The sequence below is a fragment of the Sceloporus undulatus genome, chromosome 6 (assembly GCF_019175285.1).
Source record: "Sceloporus undulatus isolate JIND9_A2432 ecotype Alabama chromosome 6, SceUnd_v1.1, whole genome shotgun sequence".
Taxonomy (NCBI): Eukaryota; Metazoa; Chordata; class Lepidosauria; order Squamata; family Phrynosomatidae; genus Sceloporus; species Sceloporus undulatus.
The window spans coordinates 156,929,038-156,953,225 of NC_056527.1; the positions used below are offsets into that span (position 1 = coordinate 156,929,038).

Below are 24,188 nucleotides of genomic sequence, written 5' to 3' on the forward strand. Positions count from 1 at the left end.
ATCACTTTTTTGTAGAAGAGTGTTCCAGTGAACAGAAGAAAGCTAATTCAAGGCTTTCCAATAAATGCACAGTTTTGTCTGCGGAGGAAAGCTGCCCAGATATCAAAAAGTCTACATTTCATTCTAACTGGAAATGAAAAATGTCATTCACCTGGTTAAAGGTTTTTATTGGACATGAATGTGGAATTTAGAGGTGTGATTAAATGGGAAAAGTGACTTTCTTTCCTTCTGTTATTCTATTGGCATTTGAAGCTATATAATATACAGTGGTCCAGAAAAAAAACACTGCATACGTAAATAGGTTTTCAGGCACAGTGAATTATCCCTTTACTGCCTTTTAAGTACAGCCCAGCACCACTCACTCCAACCAAAAATCCTTTGGAGAAACCTTACACAGGCTTTTATTAGGCAAATTACTCAGCTATTAAATATAGCTAGAGTGGAAATCATGCGGCCCTCCCAATATTCCTTACCATTGTCTATGGTGACGAGGACTGCTGGGTGTTACAGTCGTACAGCATTCAAACAGCTACATGAATTCCCATTCCTAGCATATACCCTTTAAAACTTGCTAAAGTGCCTATTAATGACACATTTTTAGTCATTGTTGAGCAGACAATGTACATAATGCCTCTACAGAGATTTCTCAGACCATATCCTCTTGTGTGAAAAACCAGTTAAAGTGCTGGTGTGTATTTATTAAAGTGTTACACTGGGATTTGAGAGATCCAGATTCTGTTCTTCACTGAGCTGTGAAATCACTGAGTAATTTTGGATGAGTCACATAGTCTCAATCTGACTACTGCACAAGTTTGTTGTGAAGATAAAATGGAAAGAAGGAATGCCATATATTCTGGCTTGAGCTCACCAGAGGAAAAGCAGATATACATGTATATAAATAGTAGAAATGGGTGGCTGTCAATAAGCTGATACGCAAGTGACCACCTAGTTCAGTATATAGTCCATGAAAAGGTAATAAAAGAAGTGAAATGGGGAGTGGAAGTCCCGAGTGGGCCCTGGGTAAGGTTGCCATATCCTGGTTTCTGCCAGGACATTCACGGTTTTTAACCGTTTTTGTCCCGGGTTTGTTGCCAGTCCTTGGCTGCTGCACTTATAGCATGGCAGCAGCAGTGTAATGCAAGGCCAAGCCCCACATGGGGCCTAGCTGGCCAGCTGGACTCTAGAGGAAGAGTCCACTCCTGCAGCAAAGCCTCTGGTGGCAGCGGTGAACACCACACAGGGCCTAGCCAGCTGACTGGGCTTCGGAGGAAGAGGACGCCATGCGGCAAGGCCGCCTCCAGCGGCAAGGAAAGTCGTGCAGGGCCTAGCTGGCTAGCTGGCCTCTAAAGGAGGAGGCTGCCATGTGCGGGGCCTAGCCGGCTGACTGGACCCTGATAAAGGAGGCCGCCGAGGCAAGCAGCCTTCCAGCGACCTCCTCCAGAAGCAAAGGAACTGTATGGGGCCTAGCCAGCCAGCTGAGCCCCGGAGAAGGTGGCTGCCATCGTGGCATAATCTCCTCTAGCGGCAGAGACCCGCGCAGGGTCCAGCAGGCTGCCGGGGCCCCAAGAAGAAGGAGGGAGGCCACCGCAGCAAGATGTTGAGCTTTCCTAGACTAAAGTCTACTTCCTCACATGCATTTAGTCTCACAGGTACAAGTGCTCTATAGCTTTGAATTCTACTTCCTGAAATGTATTTTATTATGTTTGTTGTTGTGTGCCTTCTGTCTAGGAAGAATGTTTTCTGTAAATAAGGATTTATATTATATTTTAAAAAAATATTAATGTTTCTGGCTTTTAGCTGATTGTGTCCTCCATTTTTCTTGAATGTCCTACATTTTAGGCAAATTTTGTCCTACATTTTTTTCCGGTTTGGTGGTAGCAAATTATGGCAACCCTAGCCCTGGGAGACATAGTATGCACCATTCAAGGCTTACTAGCCTGTGTATCTGTGAGAAAAAACCAAATTGAATCTAAAAACACTCCAGCAGGAGGAGGCAAATGCTCTGATAGTGTAGCTGTGCCATAAAACTATGGAGCCATATTGTTACTCTGGACTCACTAACTTCTCTGTAAAACCTGAGCTGATGTGTCTGTGGCCTCCTGTGGGTAAGGCCATGTACTGTGAAGAAAACTTTTAATTCTGAAGTGCAGTTTTGCATTTACAGTGAAAGACCATATATTCAAGGACTATTCAAGTGGTCTGAACAGCAAGTAGCAAAGCATGTGTGTCTAGTTCTGGCAGGCTCATGGTTTTATCCTTCCACTCCCGCCCTCTTCTGGGTTCCACTTTGTAAGGCAGCAATGCAGAACATTTGGCCTTGTAGATATTTTGGACTCCCAGAATGCGTGACCATTGTCCATGCTGGCTGGGACTTTTGGAAGTCAAAAGCCCAAAAGATTTGTGGGGCAAAAGATTTCCTATGACTGTTGTAAAAGATTCTTGCAGCTTTTGTGAAGCAGAAGGGAAAGCAGAGAAGAACTGATCCCCTCTGTATAAGACTTTGTACTGATGGCTGTTTTGGAAGACGACTAGGTTTTCAAAAGTAAAAAAGCAGGGTGGGAGGAGGGAAAGCTAATAATAATAATAATAATAATTTATTTATTTATTTATTTATTTCTACCCCGCCTATGATCGAGGCAGCTTACAACAATAAAATCCATACAATATAATGAAATAAATCCTACTATCCCCTCCCCCTTCAAACAAATCAACATAATAATTCCAACATGGCAATGATAAAATACAATTAATATCATTAAAACAATGAGACACAGGAAACAGGACATCTTGGGGGAGTCACTAGGATGGTCCATATCAGTGGGGATGACTGAGTCAATTATTCAGGGAAGGCTTGTTGGAAAAGATCCGTCTTGACAGCCAAAGTCGTCAAGGTTGGTAATACAGTGCAAAATACTCTGAAAGCCATGTGGGAAGAAGCAGTGCCACACAACAGAGACTAATGGCGCAAGCATGAGCCCCATTACTTTTAATGCAGCTTGAGCATATGTGGAATTTCCCTTACGCGGGCCCCCCGAAAAAGATCACCTGCATAAGGGAAGGTACCACTGTATGTTGGATCTCCTCCGACAGACCATTCCATAATTTGGGAGTGGTAGATGAAAAGGCCCTCTGGGTAACCGGAGCCAGCCTTGTCTTTGTTGGCTGCAGTAAATTTTTCCCATAGGACTTAAGTATGTGGGGTAAATTATATGGAAGAAGGTGATCTTGTAAGTAGGCTGGATCCTGGCTTTGTAGAGCTTTAAAGGTCATCACGAACACCTTGTATTGTGCCCGGAAACTAATGGGCAGCCAGTGAAGAGATTTTATAATAGGTGTTCTATGGTCACCTCTAAATCTCCTGGTGACTAATCTGGCTGCCATGTTTTGAACTAATTGAGGTTTCCGAACTAGGCCCAGAAGTCACGTCATGAGGCTACCAGTGCATGTACCACAGTTTCCAGGCCCCCTGGCTCCAGGAAAGGATGCAGCTGACGTATCAGCCAAAGTAATGATGTAGATAGCCTCTATTATGTGCATAATACAGCAGAGGAAGATCTTTCTGTGTGAAGTTTGCTTTGCTAAGCAAAGAATAGGCAGTTAGGTCAAGAGTCAAATTTCCAGTAGGCAACTCTTTCCCTGTGTCTTGATGTATCTGGCATGGCACTTTGGCAGTTGGCTTGGCACTCAGAAACTGCTGTAATGCCTAGGTTTTTTGTTCATTTTTGTTTTGTTTTTTGTTTCAAGACCGCAGCCTTTCAGTTCTGTGAGGGACAGGCCCTGCTGAGTACCAAGCTGCATTGTTGGTTCTCAGCAGTTTGGAAGCTTCTACAATGACTCAGCTCTACAAATCCACAGGGAGCTGGCTGGAAGTCCAAAAAGTTCACAATCATGCTAAAAATACTATTGCTGATCTGCACTCTTGAAGTGCCAGTGTTTGACTACTGATGAGCTTGGAATCCAGGCATGCATTTGGGATTAAATCTGCATGGCTCCAGCTAACCACATGCTTTTTAATGAGAGCCTCTGTATTCTGCATTACTTAGAGCAATGATTACTCCCTTGAAGTGTATTGGCCAGAGCCCCTATCTTTTTCCAACAAGTAAGAAAGGACTTACCATCTGGACTCTCAGCATTTTGTATAGAAAGTGCCCAACACTGACAGGAATCCTGGGTGTATTTTCTAGTTCCTAGGGAATGCCTTTTGCTCATAACTAATATGAGTACATTCATAACAGTCTTTGCTAAATGTGGAAAACTGTGGCTTCAACACTTAAATGTTTATGGGACTTTGCTGCCATAGAGAGCTCAGATCCCCAAGAGGCTTCAGAGCAGGGGTAGGCAACCTGCGGCCCGCGGGCCGGATGCGGCCCGGCGAGGCCTTGGGACCGGCCCCAGCCCGGTCCTGTCGCCGATTGCCGCCGGGGCCTTTGGGGGGCAATTGTCTATAGAAGCCTCAGAAACATGCATTTATATTAACATTTTTTAAAAAATCAGCAAATTTTTTTGCATGTCCTCCATTTTTTTTAAAAAAAAGTGTCTTCCATTTGAAAATTTTGTCCTACATTTGTCCTTTTTTATTTATATATTTAATTTTTTTTAAAAAAATTATTTAATTATTTATTTTTTGGCTTCGGCCCCCCAGTTGTCTGAGGGACAGCAACCCGGCCCCCGGCTCAAAAAGGTTGCCTACCCCTGCTTCAGAGATTTGTATTTCAGAGGAGAGCCAGCATGACATAGTGGTTTAGTGCTGGATTATGACTCTGGAAACCAGGGTTCATATCCCCACTGAGCCATGAAACCCACTGGGTGACATGGGGTAAATCACACTCGCTCAGCCTCAGGATAGCAATGGCAAACCCCTTCTGAAGAAATATGCCAAGAAAATACCATGAGCCTTACAGTTGGAAACGAAGCCACACAACAACAGATAGGAAGATATAAAAACACTAGATTGGGGCACCATGAATAATTGTGGCTTACAGACTAATGGGAAAGGGAGACTAATTTTTGATGCAGTATTGGTTCAGAAACTCACCCACCCACAGACAACTGTCCATTTTTGATGCGTACTCTCAAGTCATTTCCAATTTATGGCAACCTTAAGGTAACCCTATAATAAGGTTTTCTTGGTAACTTTCGTCAGAGGAGTTTTGCCATGGCCATCCTCTAAAGATGAATTTGTCCATACAGTAGCTCCGTGATAAAATTCATATTTCACATAAGTTGTCTACCATATATATTCGTGTACAAATCGACTTCATGTATAAGTAGAGGGAAGGTTTCAGGGTCAAAATCTTGGATTTTGATATGACCCATGGTTAAATTGAGGGTAAAACTTAGGGGGCTATAAGGAAGGATGGAAAAGGGGAAATACCACTTCCGTCCCTCATTCTTCTCTGGACCTCTGCCAACCAATTTGTAGGTGCTGGAGGAGAGGTTTTAACATCAGATTGAGAAAGGAAGCAAGTGGATTTAAATGGAAAATTTCAGATGGATCAGAATGCTGGGAAATAGCATCAAACCAAGAAATATTGAAAACATGAAAGTAGTATTTCTGAAACAGATAATATAAATTCCCAATGAATGGGAGTTGAAATATGGGAAATATTTCACTCTTGAATGCTTTACAAGTGTTAGAAACTCCTTTTCCTCTTTAAGATGTGGTATATGTACAGACTTCATCAGCACCTATTACTTGTTTAAACAGCAATTCCCAGACTCCCCCAGCGTAGTCAATGTCTATGGAAAGGTTCTTTTTTTAAAAAAAAGCTGCTCAATTTTTTTCACAAGATGGAACTTAATTGGCACCCCATCGCTACCTACCTCTTCTTTTGATTTCAGATTAGAAAGTAACCTCATCAGTGAAGTTTAAATCATGAAAAAAATGGGTTTGACACTTAGCAGGGAGTGTTTGCATAATCAGATATTTGCACATTGAGTTTTTAAATTGGGGTGGGCTGTTATGGTGGGTGGAGAGGCCAATTTTCAGTCCTCCTGTGGTTCACCCTGCACCATTTTCAGGTGAAGTTAAAATCCAAAAACAGAATGAATCTGGGGAATGAAAAATGAAGGCCTGTAAGAGCCATTATTTACTAATTTTAGGGGAGCGATTGCCTAAAATATAGGGGAGGAGGTCACAGCTTGGGTGTCGCCACTCTTTTAAATTAACTGAGTAACTACCTTCAGGTTTCCTGTCAACTTATACTAGTGGTTTTCAACCTTACTAATGCCACAACCCTTTAATACAGTTCCTCATGTTGTGGTGACCCCCAACCATAAAATCTGTTCCTAAGACCATCGGAATTATGAGTTTTCCAATGGTCTTAGGCAATCCCTGTGAAAGGGTCATTTGACCCCCAAAGAGGTCATGATCCACAATTGAGAATCACTGACTTATACCAACCCCATGAAGTTTGTAGGCTGTTCCTTAAGCAAGGAGTCCTCATGGGTGGAAATGTAGCCTGTAGCACCTGGCATTCTCTGATGTCCCAAATAGTAACCAGGCCTGATCCTGCTTAGCTTCCATGCCAGATAGAATCTGATGCCTTGGGCAATGTAAATTGAGAACACATAGCTAAACGCAGACCTCCCGCAGGAGGATTTGCACCACTGCTGCAGAATATGAATACACCTACTCCTCTAGGATGCTTGATGCAGGTAGTCGTGCCTTAACTGCATATATGTTATTGGAATGACAACATTTTGGGTATTGTGCATCTTTAGTAGTAGTGTTGAGGGGAAAGATGTAGCCTTCATTGCTGTAAAAGCTGGGTTTTCTTCTACTTGACCTCTCTTCTCCCTAGAAATGGTTGCTGACCTTGTGGAGGTGTCCCTGCATAAACATAAATCAGTTAAATAGAAAGAAAATCATTTTAAGTATTACATAGTATAAGGGAGCCTGTAGTTGTCATCTAACTTACACAAACAGGACAATGTGCTTAAGCTGTGATCCATCATCCCTAGCCTCTAGTGTGCTGTTGATCTGCTTTGGTCAGACCCCACCTGGAATATTGTGTCCAGTTCTAAAATGAGTACCCAGATTGTTGGGGGCAATTAGCTTAGATTTTGTAAACCACTTAGGGAGTGCTTAAGTGCACTGATAAGGGGTATAGAAATGTACTTGCTATTGCTATTGCTATTGTGGGCACCACAATTCAAAAAGGACATTGAGAAACTGGAGTGTGTCCAAAGAAGGGTGACTAAAATAGTGAAGGGTCTAGAAACCATGTCCTATGAAGAATGACTTAGAGAACTGGGGATGTTTAGCCTGGAGAAGAGAAGGTTAAGAGGTGGTATAATAGCCTTGTTTAAATATTTGAAGGGATGTCATATTGAGGAGGGAGCAGGACCTGGAACAATGGATGCAAGCTATAGGAAAAGAGATTCCACCTCAACATTAGGAGGAACTTCTTGACAGTAAGGGCTGTTAGTGAAACACACTCCCTTGGAGAATGGTGGAATCTCCCTCCTTGGAGGTCTTTAAACAGAGGCTGAATGGCCATCTGTTGGGGATGCTTTGATTGTGATTTCCTGCATGGCAGGGGGTTGGACTGGATGGCCCTTGATGTTTCTTCCAACTGTGTGATTCTAGAGGTGGTAACTCGTGGCCTTTCAGTTGTTGGAGAGCCACTCCTATCCCATACCAAATGGCTGTTGATTAGGATGAGTATGCTACAACTTGTTAAATGATGGACTAGTATTCGCGAAGTTCACAATCACATGACCTGTGCAGATCAGGCTTTCTCACAGAGAACATCGTGCTTCTGGTGGAAAGAAAGGTGCATGTAGAAATTACCAGTTATCTTTCAGTAACTAATTCAGGAGTAAGTCCCCTTTTAACTCTTGACTTATTTTTTAAAAGACCTGAATAGGTAGGATGAAGATGTCATGTCAATGTGTTTTTATGATACCCTTTCCTCTTGCCCACATTTGTGAAGTTGCTCATCTCATCTGTATCAAGCTGAGATTATCTTTCTTATTAACAAACAAAAATTTGTGTAACCTCTCAAATTTCTCAAAGTTTTTCCAAGGTGCTTTACAGTTACTGTAAAACATTTTGTGCCTACCTGATGTTTTCTGTGTTGCAGGGTCTGATGGCTGCCCTCACATTTAATAGCATTTTTTTTTGTTTGTCCTGCTCAGCAAGCCTTCTAAATGTTTTACTAGATTATTTTGTGAGAGGTGACACCCAGAGACATAGGAAGGTAAAGGTTAATGGCAGTGCGGCTTTTCAGTCTATACTATCTTTTTTCCTTTTTTGTAGTTGTTGGGAGAGAGCCAGCATGGTGTAGTGGTTTGAGTGGTGGACTAGGACACTGGAGGACCAGGGTTCAAATCCTTGCTAAACCATAGAAAACACTGGCTGACTTTGAACAAGTCACACTCTTCCAGCCTCAGAGGAAGTCAAGAAGAAGAAATTATGGGAAGAAAACAGGGTTGCCTTAAGGTCACCATAAGTCAGAAATGACTTGGAGCAACAGCTTTAGGGAACAGAGAACAAATCTTTTGTGACGTCTGAGTCTCTTTGAGTTTATCCCTAAATGGAATGGAAGTTGTGCTTTTGCAGACCTCTGTGGAGATAGAATGGCTGAGTCACAGTTGTTGACACCTGGACTGGTGCTATCTTGGAGTGGCAGTTCTTGGACAATACACTGGAATCCTCTCAGATTATAAAAAGGCCTATTCAATTCCTGACCTGTGAGACCACTTTTCTAGAGCATCAGCACTGCTCAGTTAATACATCTGACATTTCTTCCTTACAGCTCCACCAGAATATGTGTGGAAGTCTCTATTTGGTTATTCCCTTTTGTTTCTCTTCAAACTTATTCTGAGAAGATCACTGACAAGAAATGCTCAAGGTTCAGTCTCCAAGGCCTTGTCAAACATCACTGCTAATTCAGAACTGCAAATAAATCAGTCTGCATTAGCTTCTTGCATTTTCCTAAGCTAGGCCAAGAATCAAGGGAACATCAATTTTAAGTCTGTGGTTCTGTGCTGTGCTGAAAGTGACAAGCACATGGACATACAAGATTTATGTATCTCTGCTCAGAAAAAAGGTACCTTCCTTTTATCAGCTCCGCCGATCCAGCCAGATTTGTTAGATACTCAAATGCTTGTGTAATATGCACTTGAGACTGCTGACTGCCTGTTCTCAGTCTGACTATAGAAAATATAGTGATGTTGCAGTAGAGAGAAGAAGGTTGTCTCTAGGATCGAACCGACTGATCTATATCATTAAAATGATGCATAGGTGGTAGTCAATATGTGACTTTCAGTTTTTGCCAGATTTCAGCTGCTATCCACTTTATCCAGTTTAGCTAAGGATGCTGAGAATTGTGGTTGAACACATCACCCTTGCATAACATTAAACTCTGGCAGAAGCTCAGGCTAGTTTCCTTACCTCTATTCTCCTTGATGGTGCTTGTTGCTGAATAATGAAAAAGGCTCCAGTTGAAATAGACTTAGCTGGCTTCAAGTCATGCCATATAGCTTTCTTTTGTCATTCTTTTTTGTTAACAGTGAAATTATGATTATATTTGAATCTGGACCTGAAAAAAGGCTGTGTGTGCTTGTTTGCTGGGCTGCCGTCATGGTTTCAAATCTTGATTTGTTGATCCACTTGCAGACCATAGTTTGTCTCTTAATGGTTTTGGTAATGTGATAAGCCATAGGAAGTACTCCTGGATTCGTCTCTACAATTATCATCTGAAGTGGATGTGACAGCCAGGAGTGCTTGGTACCAACTTCGGTTGATATGCCAACTGCATCCCTACCTGGACCAGAAGGACCTTGAAGCAGTGGTACATGCATTGGTAGTCTCTCGCCTTGATTTCTGTAATGTGCTCTACATGGGGTTACCCTTGTATCAAGTTCAGAAGCTTCAATTGGTTCAAAATGCAGCAGCCAGATTGGTCACCGGTTTGTCCAGGTTTGACCACATAACACCTGTCCTAAAATCTCTTCACTGGCTGCCAATTAGCTTCCAGGCACAATACAAGGTGTTGGTTATTACCTTTAAAGCCCTACATGGCTTGGGTCCGAGTTACTTGTGGGAATGCCTCTCCCTACATAATCCACCCTGCACTCTCAAAACAACTGGGAAGAATCTATTAGAACATCAATCAACCAGATTTGTAATGACTTCCCAAAGAGCCTTCACTATGGCTGCTCTGAATATAGGGAATAGTCTTCCGGAAGAGATCCGTCTTATTGCCTCCTTGGAGTCATTTAAAAGGTCACTTAAGACGGATCTTTTCCGGCAAGCTTACCCACTTGACCTCCTGTAAGGAATACTGTTCCACTTTCTGACCATTATATAATTGCATTGTATTGTACTGTTATATTACGATGACTTAGTTTTACTGTAATTATTTTTACTGTATTTTATTGACTTGTCTTTGCATGTATTTTACTGGGTTGTGATCCTGCCTCAATCCATTCAGGAGAGGTGGGAAAATAATAATAATAATAATAATGATAATGATAATGATAATGATAATGATGTGCTGCTGGAGAAGAGTCCTGAGGATACTGTGGACAGCTAAAAAGACAAACAAATGAGCCCTATAACAGATCAAGCCTGAAATCTCCCTGGAAGCCAAGATGATAAGTTGAGGTTGTCATACTTTGGTCATGTCGTGAGAAGGAATTACTCATTGGAAAGACAGTAATGCTAGGAAAGGTGGAGGGATGTAGAAAGAAAGGAAGACCGCATGCTAGATGAATGAACTTAATAAAGGAGCTCACAGGCATGATTTTGCTGGACCTAAACAGAGCAGTAAAAAATAGGGAGTCTTGGAGATGTCTCATCCACAGGATCAACTCAAAAGCTGTTAACAACAACAAATGAGTGGGTGCAAAGTAAAGGATAGTGAAGTGAATATATATGCTAGCATGACAGATTTTGATTTAACTAGAACTATCCAAAAAAGATCTCTTAGGGTTGGTAGAAAGCAAACTGAAAAGGTCATCTCAATATGACATAGGAGTGAAGAGTTTTAGTCGAAATAGTGAGAGAACTACAAGCAGGGGAATGAATCTTAGAGCAAACACACTGAAGATATTGGCTCAGATCTTGTTGGAGTAGGGTGCAGTGCAGTGGCAGGAGGGAAAAGACTGCAAGCTCAGCAATGGCAAGAGAATTATCACTGTAGGGGAGGGGAGGTTGTCAGCTCAAAACTGCTTATATCTGAAGTGCTTGGCTTCAAGGTGGGTCATCAAAGCCTGGGAACTTGGGGAAGGCTGGATTGGAAAATTATGTCTTCTGTGGCAGAAGCAATTTTCCATGCCAGCCTTCCCAAAACACTTTGGCTTTGAGGACCCACCTAAAAGCCAGACATTACAAAAAAAATTCTTTGGAGCTAGTAATTTTCCTTCCAACACCAGTGATGGCAATGACTTATAGAATCATAGAATTGGAAAAGACCACAAGGGCCGTCCAGTCCAACCCCCTGCCATGTAGGAACTCCCAATCCAAGCATCCCTGACAGATGGCCATCCAGCCTCTGTTTAAAGACTTCCAAGGAGGGAGACTCCACCACTCTCCGAGGAAGGAGTGTGTTCCACTGTCGAACAGCCCTTACTGTCAGGAAGTTCCTCCTAATGTTAATGTGGAATCTCTTTTCATGTAGCTTGCATCTATTGTTCCGGGTCCTATTCTCTGTAGCAGAAGAAAAGAAGCTTGCACCATCCTCAATATGACAACCCTCCAAATATTTAAACAAAGCTATCATATCACCTCTTAACCGTTTCTTCTCAAGGCTAAACATACCCAGTTCCCCAAGTCTCTTCTCATAAGGCATGGTTTCTAGATCCTTCATCATTTTGGCTGCCCTCCTTTGGACACGCTCCAGTTTCTCAACATCCTTTTTGAATTGTGGTGCCCAGAACTGGACTCAGTATTCCAGATGAAGCCTGACCAAGACAGAATAGAGTGGCACTATTACTTCCCTTGATCTAGACACTGTACTTCTGTTGATGCAGCCTAGAATCTCATTAGCCTTTTTAGCTGCCGATCACACTGTTGACTCATGTTCAACTTATTATTATTATTATTAAGCTTTATTTATAAAGCGCTGTACTTGTGGTCTTAAGACTCCTAGCTCCCTTTCACATGTAGTCTCATTCAGCTAGGTGTCCCCCATTCTGTATCTATGCATTTCATTTTTTTTTCCCCCTAAGTGCAGTACTTTGCATTTCTCTGTGTTGCAATTCATTTTGTTAGCTTTGACCCAGCTTTCTAGTCTATTCAGGTCATTTTGAATTTTGAGCCTGTTCTCTGAGGTTTTGGCTACTCCTCCTAATTTGGTGTCATCTGCAAATTTGATAAGTATGCCCCCCAGTTCTGTCATCCAAGTTATTGATAAAGATGTTGAATAGCACTGGGCCCAGGACAAAACCCTGTGGGACCCCACTGGTCATTTTTCTCCAGGATGAAAAGGAGCCATTGTTGAGCACCCTTTGGGTTCGGCCAGTCACCCAATTACAAATCCATTTAACAATTGCATTGTCTAATCCATATTTTACTAGCTTGTTTGCAAGAATGTCATGGGGAACCTTGTCAAAGGCCTTACTGAAATCAAGATATGCAATATCTGCAGCATTCCCTTCATCCACCAAACTGGTAATTTAAAAAAAAAAGCAATCAGATTTGTCTGGCATGACTTGTTTTTCAAAAACCCATGTTGACTTTTTGTGATTATTGCATTCCCTTCTAAATGTACACAGACGGGATGGGATCTTTTTGGACCCTCCAATCCAGGATATGGCAACCCTATGTGCAAGCCACTTCCTGGGTGGTTTGAATACAGTTTATTTTTATTTTATTTTTTTTTGGGTGTCTTTTTTTCCCCTTTCCTTTCCTTTCTTCTTTCTTCTTTTTTTATTTTTTTGATGTTTTGGTATATTAGATGCTCATGAATTCTTGTTCTTATAACTCTTGTTCTTTTCTCTAAATCTCCTCTAGCATTTTGTCCTTTTTTGTTTTGTTTCACCCATTGTATCAAAAAATGGCCTCAAATAATCACCTTATTGGCATCCCATATCATTTTCATTGGAACATCTGATGTCATGTTATTTTTGAAATACCAATGAATTGCTTACCTTGTTTTATAATTAATTCTCCAACTGAATTCTTTCCCTTGTCTTTAATGGTAATAATATTGGGTTGTAGTCTGACACAATCCTAGGGAGCGAGCATCTCCTTATTTTTCATTTTTGTGTGCCAAACGTCTGAAATCCCCTTGGGGGGATGTTTTGCTGATTATCCTTTGTTTTATTATGTTTTATAATTGTGAATTGCCTTGAGTATTTGTTTTCATGTATAGGACAATATTTAAGGACAATTAAGTGAAACCTCCTTTATATAGATTTTAGGATAAAATACTAGGATGGTCATTAATTTCAAGCCCTAATTGGAAGCTTTGTTTTATCACCTGGAAATGGATACCAAGATTAGAAAGATGTTAGGGTTAAATCATTTGTTGACATGAAAGAATCTGGAGCAATCTGTAAGATTTTACTCCATGCATAAGAGAAACTCTGTAAGACTGCATGCTTAGCCTACAGTCAAGGGGGTGCACTATGATTAGATCATAGTCTGCAGTCTATTTAGATCTTGATGTAGACCTAATTTAGTTGGGAAAATTCTCTGCTTTAGAGCCCTGGCTTCGGCATGATTGTGTTTCAGGTCCATAGCCTGGAATGGTGGGCTCTCAAGCCTCTGTTGTAGAATGCAGTTGGTGTTAGTGAATTCTGAGAATCTGCGCAGTGAGTGGTTGTCTCTGTTAGTGTCTAGATCCTGTGTAGTTATAGAAAGAAATTATGGGTTGATTCCTGCTAGATGCTTGAATTTAAGATCTGGGTAAGCTTCTATGGTGGGGCAGGTGGGTACCAGAGAGTGGGACTTCTCAAAAATGGTGCTGCAGTTGTAAAATGCTCTCCCTCAACAGGCTGCCTGGCATCCTTGCTGTTGTTTTGTTTCCAAACAAAGATGTTATTTCATTTTATCAGAATATTTTGATTCAGTTTTAATCATGTATATTCCTTTAATATCTTTTGGCTTTCAGATTGTTATATTTTTTATACTTACGTTTTAATTGTCTTGTTCTTATAAACTGCACTGGGAGTGTAACAATGTCAATATAAAGTGTATATTTGTAATAAATAAATATGGGGGTGGTGATTCTTCATGTTTCCTAGAGACAAAGTCCTTATCTTCACATCCTGCAGTATGTGAATATCATAGCCAGTCCACAATTAAAATGAAACGAACAAAATTTTGCCAAATGTGTAGCTGGCTCCATTTCAATACTAATTAAAAGATTTAATTTATTTTAGGTCTGGGTGTGGGATGAATAATTTTGTGTGGTGGGTTTTTTAACTTTTATGATCTACTTTAAGTGTCAAACTGGGGAAAAAAATAAATATTCTTATCAGTAGTAGTAATGTTGGTGTTATTGTTTCCCATCCCTGTTTCACATGAATGTAACTGTGTTAAGATGGTTCTCTGAGTTGGCATCACCTTACTACAGTCCACTATTGTCTGAGTGCAAATGGACACAACATGTTAAATCACTTGCTTTACCCTTAAGAGCAGAGCCAGAACCCCCAATCTTGATCAGAACCTCAGTGTAACTGCCAGGAGAATCCCAACCTTTTGTAAGTGGCTTTTAGGACTTGAACTTGATCTGGACCATCTCACACATCTGTTATTTGCCTGAAAAAAAGTTCCCATCCATTGTAGATAGTCAAGGGAGGGGGGGAATTGCTTGGGAACATGAAACTGTTCTGTAATTAAGCTTCTTCTGTTCAGAGAAGCTGCTCTCAGCCTAGAGCCTAAAGTAGCGTCTAAATATAAATGTTCAGTTGGTGCCAACTTAGCAGTTGCGCAGTAACCTGTCCCTTAAGGATCATCAAAACAAAACTGCAGGTGTCTGGGTGTGCAGGTTATCCATCCCTAGGGCTGGGTTTGGTTTTTTTGTTTGCCATTGTTAGTCTGGAGGCAACAGTAGTTGACAGCCAGGAAATACTGAGAAGAGCTCAGATTTCTGTGCTAAGGAAATCCAAATTAGACACACAGGCCTTGAATTCAGCATAATTGAGGGAAATACCCAGAAAAAATATTAGCTTATTATGTTGGCATGTTTGCTGATGAGGCCTTAAAGCTCCAGGCCAACAGGGTCTCTCTGTTTTTGGCCACAAAATTGAAAGAGGTGCTCACCATTAGCTTTGGAGGACTGTGTAGCTGTGGTCAGAAATTGCTATGAGAATTATGTTAAGTTCAAAACATGTAACAGTGACTTGGCTGTTGGCCACTTGTGTACTCTTGCTTTAAAACAGTTCATGTGTACAGCAAGGTAATGTCTTGTCAATCTTGACAGCTTTTTTGAGCAGAAGGGGATGTCCCATACCAAGAATGTAAATTGAGGTTTCTGCAACATCTGGGCAATGAGGCTACTGTGTCCCTTTTTGCAGCTGTAGTTTATAATTCTCTATTAAAGAAAGAGGGATATTCATATCCGTAGGACCTGCTGAGATGCCTTCACTAAGACTTGTGACTTCAATATAGTGCACCATCAAAGTGCTGATAGATAACTCTGGAAAAACACCCTTGTGTGCCAAGGTGCTATCTGTAGTCACTGATGGATCAAAAGCAGATCCAGTTCAAGAAAGATGCAGTTGTTGCTTAGGCAAATAGGCACTTAATTTTATGTTTATGTCCCTATGGATTGAGGCAGATGTGCTTGTCAAAAAGTGAAGCAGCTCACTACAGTCAAGTATCAAACTTGGGAGCAAGGTTGTAGAATAATGATGGGCAATGTGTGGCCAGTGGGCACAAACAGCCTCTGAGGGCCTCCTGAAGCCAGCCTAATTTTTGTGCCAAAATGCCCTCTAGGGTCTATAGAAGGCATTTCCACCATATTTGGGTGTCATCTGGGCCTTGCAATAATCTTTCCCTTTCTGCTCTGTCCCATTTTTGTCCCAAAATTCTTCAAATCTTCTCCAGGATTATCATGTTTTAGAGGGCCTGGACCAATATAGGCTAAAGAGAAACCTTTTTTGAAAAAGGAAATGGCATCTTACTTCCTGTTTAAAAAAGGCCTCTCCTGAGCCTAAAAATATGGTGAAAATGTCTCCCTGCAGCCTAGAGGGTATATGGGGAGATTTTTAAAATACATAGCAGTATAGCAAATACATTTCTATACCACTTATCAGTGAACTAGCACTCCCTAAGCAGTTTACAATGTGTTAGTCAATTGCTCCCAACAAGCTAGGTACACATTTTAGCAACCTACAGAGGATGCAAGGTTGAGTGGACCTTGCAGCCCCTCGGATCAAACTCACAACCTTGTGGCTGTGAATGGCTGCATTAGTGGCATTTAACCACTGAGTCACCAGAGCTCCTTTAATTATTACTTAATTATATAATAACTATTTTTATTTTCTGATGGGGGTATGGCCAGCCACTGTTTCCTAGAAGTTAATGTTGCCCTCTGGACTTCCACAACTGCCCTTCCCTGTTGTAGGAATAGTTTTCTCATTTTCTGGCGCATGTATTGGCGAATTGCACAGTGTTTTATTATGCATTTTTGGGGCATGCTCAGGTTTGTACAGTCGGACTGTCTTATACATGGATTCAAGCATCCACAGTTTGAAAATGTTAAAAAAAAGTATAAATTTCAAATATCAAACCTTGATTTTCCATGTTTTATAAGGGACACCATTTTGCTATGTCATTATATTTAATGGGACTTGAGCACCCACAGATTTTGTTATCCACGGGGGATCTTGGAACCAAACCCCAGCGTATAACAAGGGTCCACAGTAATTAAATTGTTTTCAGTTACCCTCTTTTTGAATGAGAAAACACTGGTTAAAAAGAGAAAGGGGATCCTGCTTGATCAAGTATAGAACTGTACATAAATGATCCATTTTTGTCTTGTTTACAGTTCTTAACATGCTTAGCAATCCTCTGGGGAAACCCCCATTGGGTTTCCTGCCTCTGGATCCCATTGGCTCTGAGCTGACAGAAAACCTTCCAAACCCATCTTTAAGAAGTTCCCGTCTGGACAGCAATCGTTCACTCCTGTATTCACGCTCCAGCAGCCCCTCCGACTCTGACACCAGTGGATTCAGCTCTGGTTCTGACCATCTCTCCGACTTGATAGTAAGTTATTGGGGGGGAGTTGTTTCCTTTTATTGGTGTACAGAAGCAAGAGGTTGAGAGATGTGGGAACTCTACTGAGTTCTGAGTTGTGCAGAAACACCTAAGTGTTGACTATCGTTAATGTAATTGAAGAGAAAGTCATCTCACCACAGACTACAGTCCCCTCCACATTTGCTGAGGTTAGGACACAGGACCCCTGTGAAAGTGGGAAAACCACAAATTAAAAAAAACACTTTTTTTTACTGAGATAACATCTCTCTAGGAATCTCTAGGTCCTCCAACACAACTCTGTGGTCAACATCTGTCAGAAGCTAACCATATAATCATGCTGCAGGACTTACAGATGCCTAGAGAAGTGTTCTAGAAATCGCTAAGTCCTCCTGCAATTCTATGGCCAACTTTCCAGCAGAATTATGCTGGAGGACCTAGAGATTCCTAGAGTGAACATATTAATCAAATCCGAAAATAATAAAATCTGCCAAAATCTTAAGTCGCAAATGTGGAGGGCTTGACTATATTTCCTCAGAACTCACAAAAACTCAATAGTAGTAGTTTGAGTGTTGGACTATGACTCTGGAGACCAGGGTTCGAATCACATCTCAGCTATGAAACCCATTGGGTGACCTTGGGTCAGCCTCAAAGGATGTAACTAGCCTGCTAAGAAGCTACAGCAGTCCCTTCCATTATGGGGGGATCCGTTCCAAACACCTCTCCCCCTGCGTGAGGGAAATTCCGCGTAAGCTGAAGCCACATTAAAGCCAATGGGGCTTGTGCTTGTGGTGGTGTGGCAGCATGCGTGCGCCATTACTCTTTCCAGCCGTGTAAGTTGCGCCCGCATATAACGGGGCTGCACTGTACTAGCTATCAGTGTTTTTATAGTGGCTGTGCAAAACTCCATTAGCAGTCTAGTCAAAATGTTACAATCTAGTAATAAAAAAGACTTTTAAGAATCAGACTAGTAAAGAATTGACAGATTACCAGTCCCACTGTATTCTCATGATGGCAATGGAGGCAGGCTTGCAGAGGTGCAGTGGATGGAGTTTCTGGTTGCCTGTGACTACTAGCCAGTTTTTAAAAATACAGTGTCTATCCAGATTTTAACATTCTATCCTAAAATAAAAACACAAGTTCTGGTCTCCTTTTCTGAAACCAAACTTTTTCATCTTTGCTGTAGTCTGAAAAGAGGGATTGATATTAGTGTGTTAAATTTACATATGTCTAATTAGACCATATGTCAAATTGGAGAGCTACAATTAAAAAGCTTGCCACAACAGTTAATAGGGCAGTGTGCCTTGAAGTTCATGTCCTGGAATTCAGGTAGGCTCTTGAAATATGGGAAGCAGTGTGAGGAGGTCTTCTTAAAAATATCTTCCTAATACCTTCTTAAAAATCTTTTTGCATTTTTTCAATGATATTTTCAAACATGATGATTAGAAGCATACTATAAAGGAAGAAGAATTTTGCTATCTTTCAGTCCAGAAGGTTGCTTACTTAAATTACACATTTGGAAGATCCATCACTGTAATCTTTTCTCTTGAAGCATTAAACAGATGGCAGCCATGACTGCTCCTGTTGGTTTTCTTGATACATTACTCACACTTGTATTGTGTTAAGTTAGCAAACCACATAAAGAGTGATTGAATTCCACCATCTTTGATACAGTCAGTTAAGGGGAAGGGATTGTATTATTTCCCTGCTTGTAATCAGTATCTGAACTGCTTTTTACAGCAACTGCTGTTTCATTCAACATGGTAGAAGAAGCAAGGAAGTTTTAAGCAGAGGCTTAATAGCCTCATATCGGGGTGTTATGATGATGGATTTGCTACAGTGGCACAGGGAATTAGATGACCTTTGGAGATACCACCTTGGATTCTTGGTACTTTCTTTCACACATTATTTTGAACATCTGTCTCTTACAGTCAAGCCTCCGTATCTCTCCACCTCTGCCATTCCTGCCTATTGGTGGTCTTACCAGAGATTCCTTAAATGGAGCAGGTTCCCACCTGGATCAAGATCAAGCTACTATAGCTGCAGTCACTTCCACCCCAACCAGCATACCCAAGCAGTGGCCTGGAACATCCACATGGCCTTCCTGGAATTTGCCAGACTCCCCAGAGGACCTGTTCAGTATTGAAAGGGAAGCAAAGCTTCACAAGCAGGCAGCAGGTGAGCTGAAGGTTGCCTTTGCAGTTGGGAGGGCAGGTGTGGTAACAGTCTGAATGCTAGACGGTCCCTGGCTTCTTGGGGGAAAATACATATCTCTTTTTTATGCCTTTTTGTCTGCAGCCATGAACGAAGCAACCTGTACATGGAGTGGGCAGCTTCCGCCACGAAACTACAAGAATCCAGTCTACTCCTGTAAGGTGTTTTTAGGAGGAGTACCCTGGGATATCACAGAAGGTGAGTAACCAGCAGTTTCCTATGGCCTGGAGAAAGGCAGGTGGATGCTGTGATGCTGAAAAACTCATCCTGGCCTCTTTCACTGCTTCATCACAGTGCAGGTAAATTCCCTTGCCATGCTTACTGCTCCTCATTGGCCAAGTATATTAACACCTTAGCCTTAGCCCAAGATATTTTGCAAGTGAGGCCCTTACTGATTTGAAGTCTAAAATGCAGTGTCAAAAGCCAACAAAGTTATTTTGATATACACATTGCTTTGGGCACCTTATTGGGAGAAAGCTAGGGCACTAAAGAATACATATATGAGGCAGAAAATCCCATAAGCACCTCTCTCCATCCAACACAGTAAAAATATAACACTGTCTTTTTGTGGCATCCAGAGTCTGCTGGCTGGTGCTAATGCTTCACTCTACCTAAGGCAGAGCTAGTGCCAAAAAAGGCTCTGCTTTAGGGTAGAGCCAATGTCATGGAGGCAGTCCCCCCACTTGGATTAAAGGCAGGGAATGCTTCTTTGCTTCTGAATGTCTCACTGAAACCTGACTTGCTTGTGTCTGGAGGGAGAAGGTCTTACTGTTCTTCTGAAATTTTAAGCATCAGCAAAGCTCGTCAAAGACAATTTGTTGCTTGTGAGCCAATTGGATCAAACGTTATATCTTCAAATCTTGTATTTGGATAGTATTTTCTCTGTACCTGAACAAAAAGCTAGTTAGGTGTCTGTGGACAGATTGTGTGACATACACAGCTTGCCCTCCAGTAGAAGGGAACAGCTTTGGTCAAGAGGAAAAGCCTCAAGGATGGTATTATTGGCTCTCAGTTTACTATATGGAAGAGGTGGCCTGGGGCATAGAAAAAGGACTCTTGAGGACCTACTGAACCCTGGTGTGGTAATCTTTAAAATATTAAATTACCAGAATGTTACCACAACTCACATCCAAACCAACATACTTCCACAAAGCACACAGTCTTCAACAAAGACAGTGTTAGCTGCCATATACATTTTTGTCCACATCAATCATGGAACACATTGGGAGTACCATTTTTAAAACTCTCCATAAGCAGAAATAGACACTATAAGTAAAAACTTAGTGAATCAGAGAGAGGCTCTGTTTTAGTATCCTCATTAACATCAGCATTTGGTACTGTCCCGATGTGTTAAGCTATAGTTAGCTCCAGGAAGTTAGTCTAGGAAGATGGGATTTGTATTCTAAAATATCTAGAGGGTGCTGAACCAGGGGAAAGCTGTTTTAGGTGTCATGTTGAATGCTCTCCCTACTGTGATATACAAGGAAATTGTTGTCATGTTCAAAAAATGGTTCCAGTGCACCAGTTGTCCACTCAATATAAAAATAACAGATAACTTAAATTCCACATTGTTATACATAGTACAAAAATGGATTCAGTATAGAGTTGTGGACAGTAGTGCCACAGTGCTATTTTAATACTGACCAGAAAAAATGAAAATATACTTATTGAATTTTACCATAACATAATAATAATAATGACAGTACCCATATAATGAGAGCCAGTATGGTGCAGTAATTTGGGTGTTGAACTAGGATTCTGGAAACCAGTATGAAGCCCCACTCCATTCCAGAAACCCACTGGGTGACCTTAGGCAAGTCACATCCTCTCAGCCTCAGAGGATGGCAAAGGCAAACAAACCCCCTCTGAACAAATTTTGCCAAGAAAACCCTGTGATGATTGCCTTAGGATCACCATAAGGCCAGAACTACTTGAAGGCACACAACAACAACAATCCATATAATGGTGGCAGTTATAGCAGTAAAACACAGTATAGTGACAACATAATTACAGTGGGGCCTCCGAATACGCGGACTTTTTTTAAGCGGCTTTGAGCGTACGCGCTCAAGCCGCTGGGCGCGTGCGGGGCAGAAGAGGCGGTGTGTCCCATTCAGTTGAATGGGCGTGTGTGCCCTGCGCACCTCCGCGCCGCCGTGCACGAGCCCCATAGTTTACAATGGGGCTCGAGCATAGGTGGAAATCGCCATACGCGGCAGAATCCGGAATGGATCCCACGCGTATGGCGAGGTTCCACTGTATTCCTCATGACTATCAGGTATAACAAAGAAATTCATACTACAAGTGTCCAATAATATTCCCCTTTCATTATTTTTTCATACTATTCTAGAAATTTCTTCAAGCAGCAGCTTTTTTGGGGGGGAATTATCTTTTTTTATAGGCAATTATTTTAATTTTCCAGCTTAATTAGATCCACTTATGCAGAAATCTTCAAATAATATTATTTATTTATTTATTTTTAAAAGGCTAAGAAAGTTAAGGGGCTGTATTGCAATTCCCATCTGCATTTGAAAGTGGTATAGTCCTCAGAACATTGATAAGATGGTATTGGACTCAGTGACTCTCTTCAGCTTGGAAGTGGGAAGATCTTAAGTTCTTCAAAAGGTTTAGATTTCAACTGGCAGAAGCCCCAGCCTACTTTCCCAGTGCTCAGTCATAAAGGATTGTGGAAATTGTAATCCAAACCATGGGAGGCATAGCTTTCCCACCCTGGCTTATCTTGTTGACAGCAACTAAAAGCAAATGCCAAGCATTCATTGGAATGAACAACACTTAGGTTCTTCTTGTCTCTAAATAAATCTTTCTCTTCTGTGCAGCGGGTCTCATCAGCACTTTCCGTGTGTTTGGTTCGTTGAGAGTGGAGTGGCCTGGTAAGGATAGCAAGCACCCCCGCTGCCCTCCCAAAGGTAATATGCCTAAAGGTAATACAGACGTGGTAGGAAACCCTTTTATCCATGCTATAGCACACCGAGGGCTTGCTGGGCTAGCATGACTGCATGCTGGTGACTGAATGGGTGGAAGGCACCATATGATGCAGATCTCACTGTGATGCACCGTTGGTTTCCATTGATGTCATCTGGTAATTACTTCATAGAGGAATTCACAAACAGGTGGCAATTAAAGGTATGGGGTAGAGAGAAAGGAACAGGTATTATTTGGAAGAGAAACTGCTACTGTAGTCACCACTGTTCCTGTTCATTTTTGTTAAGGTCATGACTGTTAGTGATCTGCAACCAGGAGAATATTTGGTTGTCATTAAGTAGCAGTTCAAAAGTGTGCCTTTCTTTTATTTGGGATTCTTTGATCCTGCACTTCACTTTAGGAGTCTTGCGGTGCTTCCACACTCATTCTTGCTATTCAGATGACATTTAACCAGAGGTTTGCAATCCCATCTTGTCCCAGTTTTTTTTTTAAAGGGGAAGTTGAAAAACACCCAGATTATGATCAGATCTAACACTTTTTATCATGTATTTTTTTTTAGGTTTTTTAATAAATTACTCTGTTAGATTTTTGTTTTGTCTTTCCTTCAAGGACATGGTCTTCCTCCTCATTTTTATCTTCACAAACAACCTTTATGGTAGGTCATGCTAAGAAATAGGCGCTCACCTTAGTGTCACCCAGCAAACTTCACAGCCCATGGGAAATTTGAACCTGGATTTCCCTGTTCCAGTTACTGCATTTCCCTGAAATTTCTCTGTTCCAACTACTGCATCAGGCACAAATGCAGTTTGTACATGCTTAGCTGAACATTTCCAACTCTCTGACCCCCACTCAGCTATGGGGTTACTGGAGAAACCCAGGTGTCAAGAAATGAAATGGAAGTGATAATTTGACACATTCTACCGAGAGGACTGCTAGGTCCAGGAAGATGTTCTAGGACTGGAGAAAGAGCTAGCTTTCTGATGTCCATGTGTCCTTTAGAACAGAAGTGGTGAATTTTGGTCCCCCAGACAGTTTGGATTATAGGTCTTGCAGGCCCTACGCAGTGGTAATTGGGACTGTTGGGAGTTAAAGTAAATATCTGGAGAGCTGGTGGTTCCCTACCCAATAAGCCTACACTTTTAACCACCCAATAAGCGTACACTATGATTCTGACTCACTCTAGGGCTAGCTTACGTACATTTTCTGTGTACACACCTCTTTGGAACAGCAGCAGTGGTAGCAGGAAGAACTGTGGAAGAGGCCAAGATCAGTGATTCCTTTTCTATCCCTTTCTTCTGCAGTGATTATTGCAGCAAGCCCTCTAGTGAATGAGGGTGCAGTAGACTTGCAGTCTCCATCCTTCTTTGAAGAAGACTGGTTTGTACACTGGAACTGTGTTGTATGTTTAGCTCAAAAACCAGACTGCATTAGTGTAAAACAAAGATGGAGACAATATAATCTGTTTGCTGCTGGACTGCCACTCATGCGGTACTTTACAACTTGCTGGGGTTGTGGGCTAACAAAATCCAAACTATGTAATGTTTGGATGCATCCTGAGTGATCTGGACAGACTGGCATGGCAGGTTTTATTTGTCACTAGAGCATTTAATTATTATATTTTGTCTCTGGCACGTGTATCAATCTGGAGCAGAGGATATCAGTCCCTGCTGTAGCTATGCACTTGATCCAAGTCTTACATACTACACTGATGAAAAAGGAACAAGTGGTACTTGGGCTACAGTGGCAGTAGTGCACTACAAGAAGAGAGCCAAACATTTGAGGCCTAGTGCTGGTTTTGCTCTTATACTTGCACACCCCTTTTTGCACTGGAGGAGATTGCTTATCCCAGAGGTATAAATATTGATGAAAGTACAAATGG

At 41.6% G+C, this 24,188-nt stretch overlaps 1 protein-coding gene across 9 annotated transcripts in view; it reads left to right on the forward strand.

Annotated features, from left to right (window-relative positions):
* Positions 1 to 24,188, forward strand: part of CPEB1 (cytoplasmic polyadenylation element binding protein 1) — a 48,871-nt gene that overhangs the window by 15,636 nt on the left and 9,047 nt on the right. For 6 of the 9 annotated variants that reach the window (XM_042476628.1, XM_042476630.1, XM_042476629.1 and 3 more), the window contains 4 exons: positions 16,950 to 17,167; positions 19,087 to 19,333; positions 19,454 to 19,567; positions 22,204 to 22,308. In XM_042476628.1, coding sequence (XP_042332562.1) covers positions 16,950 to 17,167; positions 19,087 to 19,333; positions 19,454 to 19,567; positions 22,204 to 22,308 — 684 coding nt within the window. The remainder of the gene's footprint in view (positions 1 to 16,949; positions 17,168 to 19,086; positions 19,334 to 19,453; positions 19,568 to 22,203; positions 22,309 to 24,188) is intronic. The other 3 variants (XM_042476631.1, XM_042476632.1, XM_042476633.1) reach the window with 2 other exon arrangements.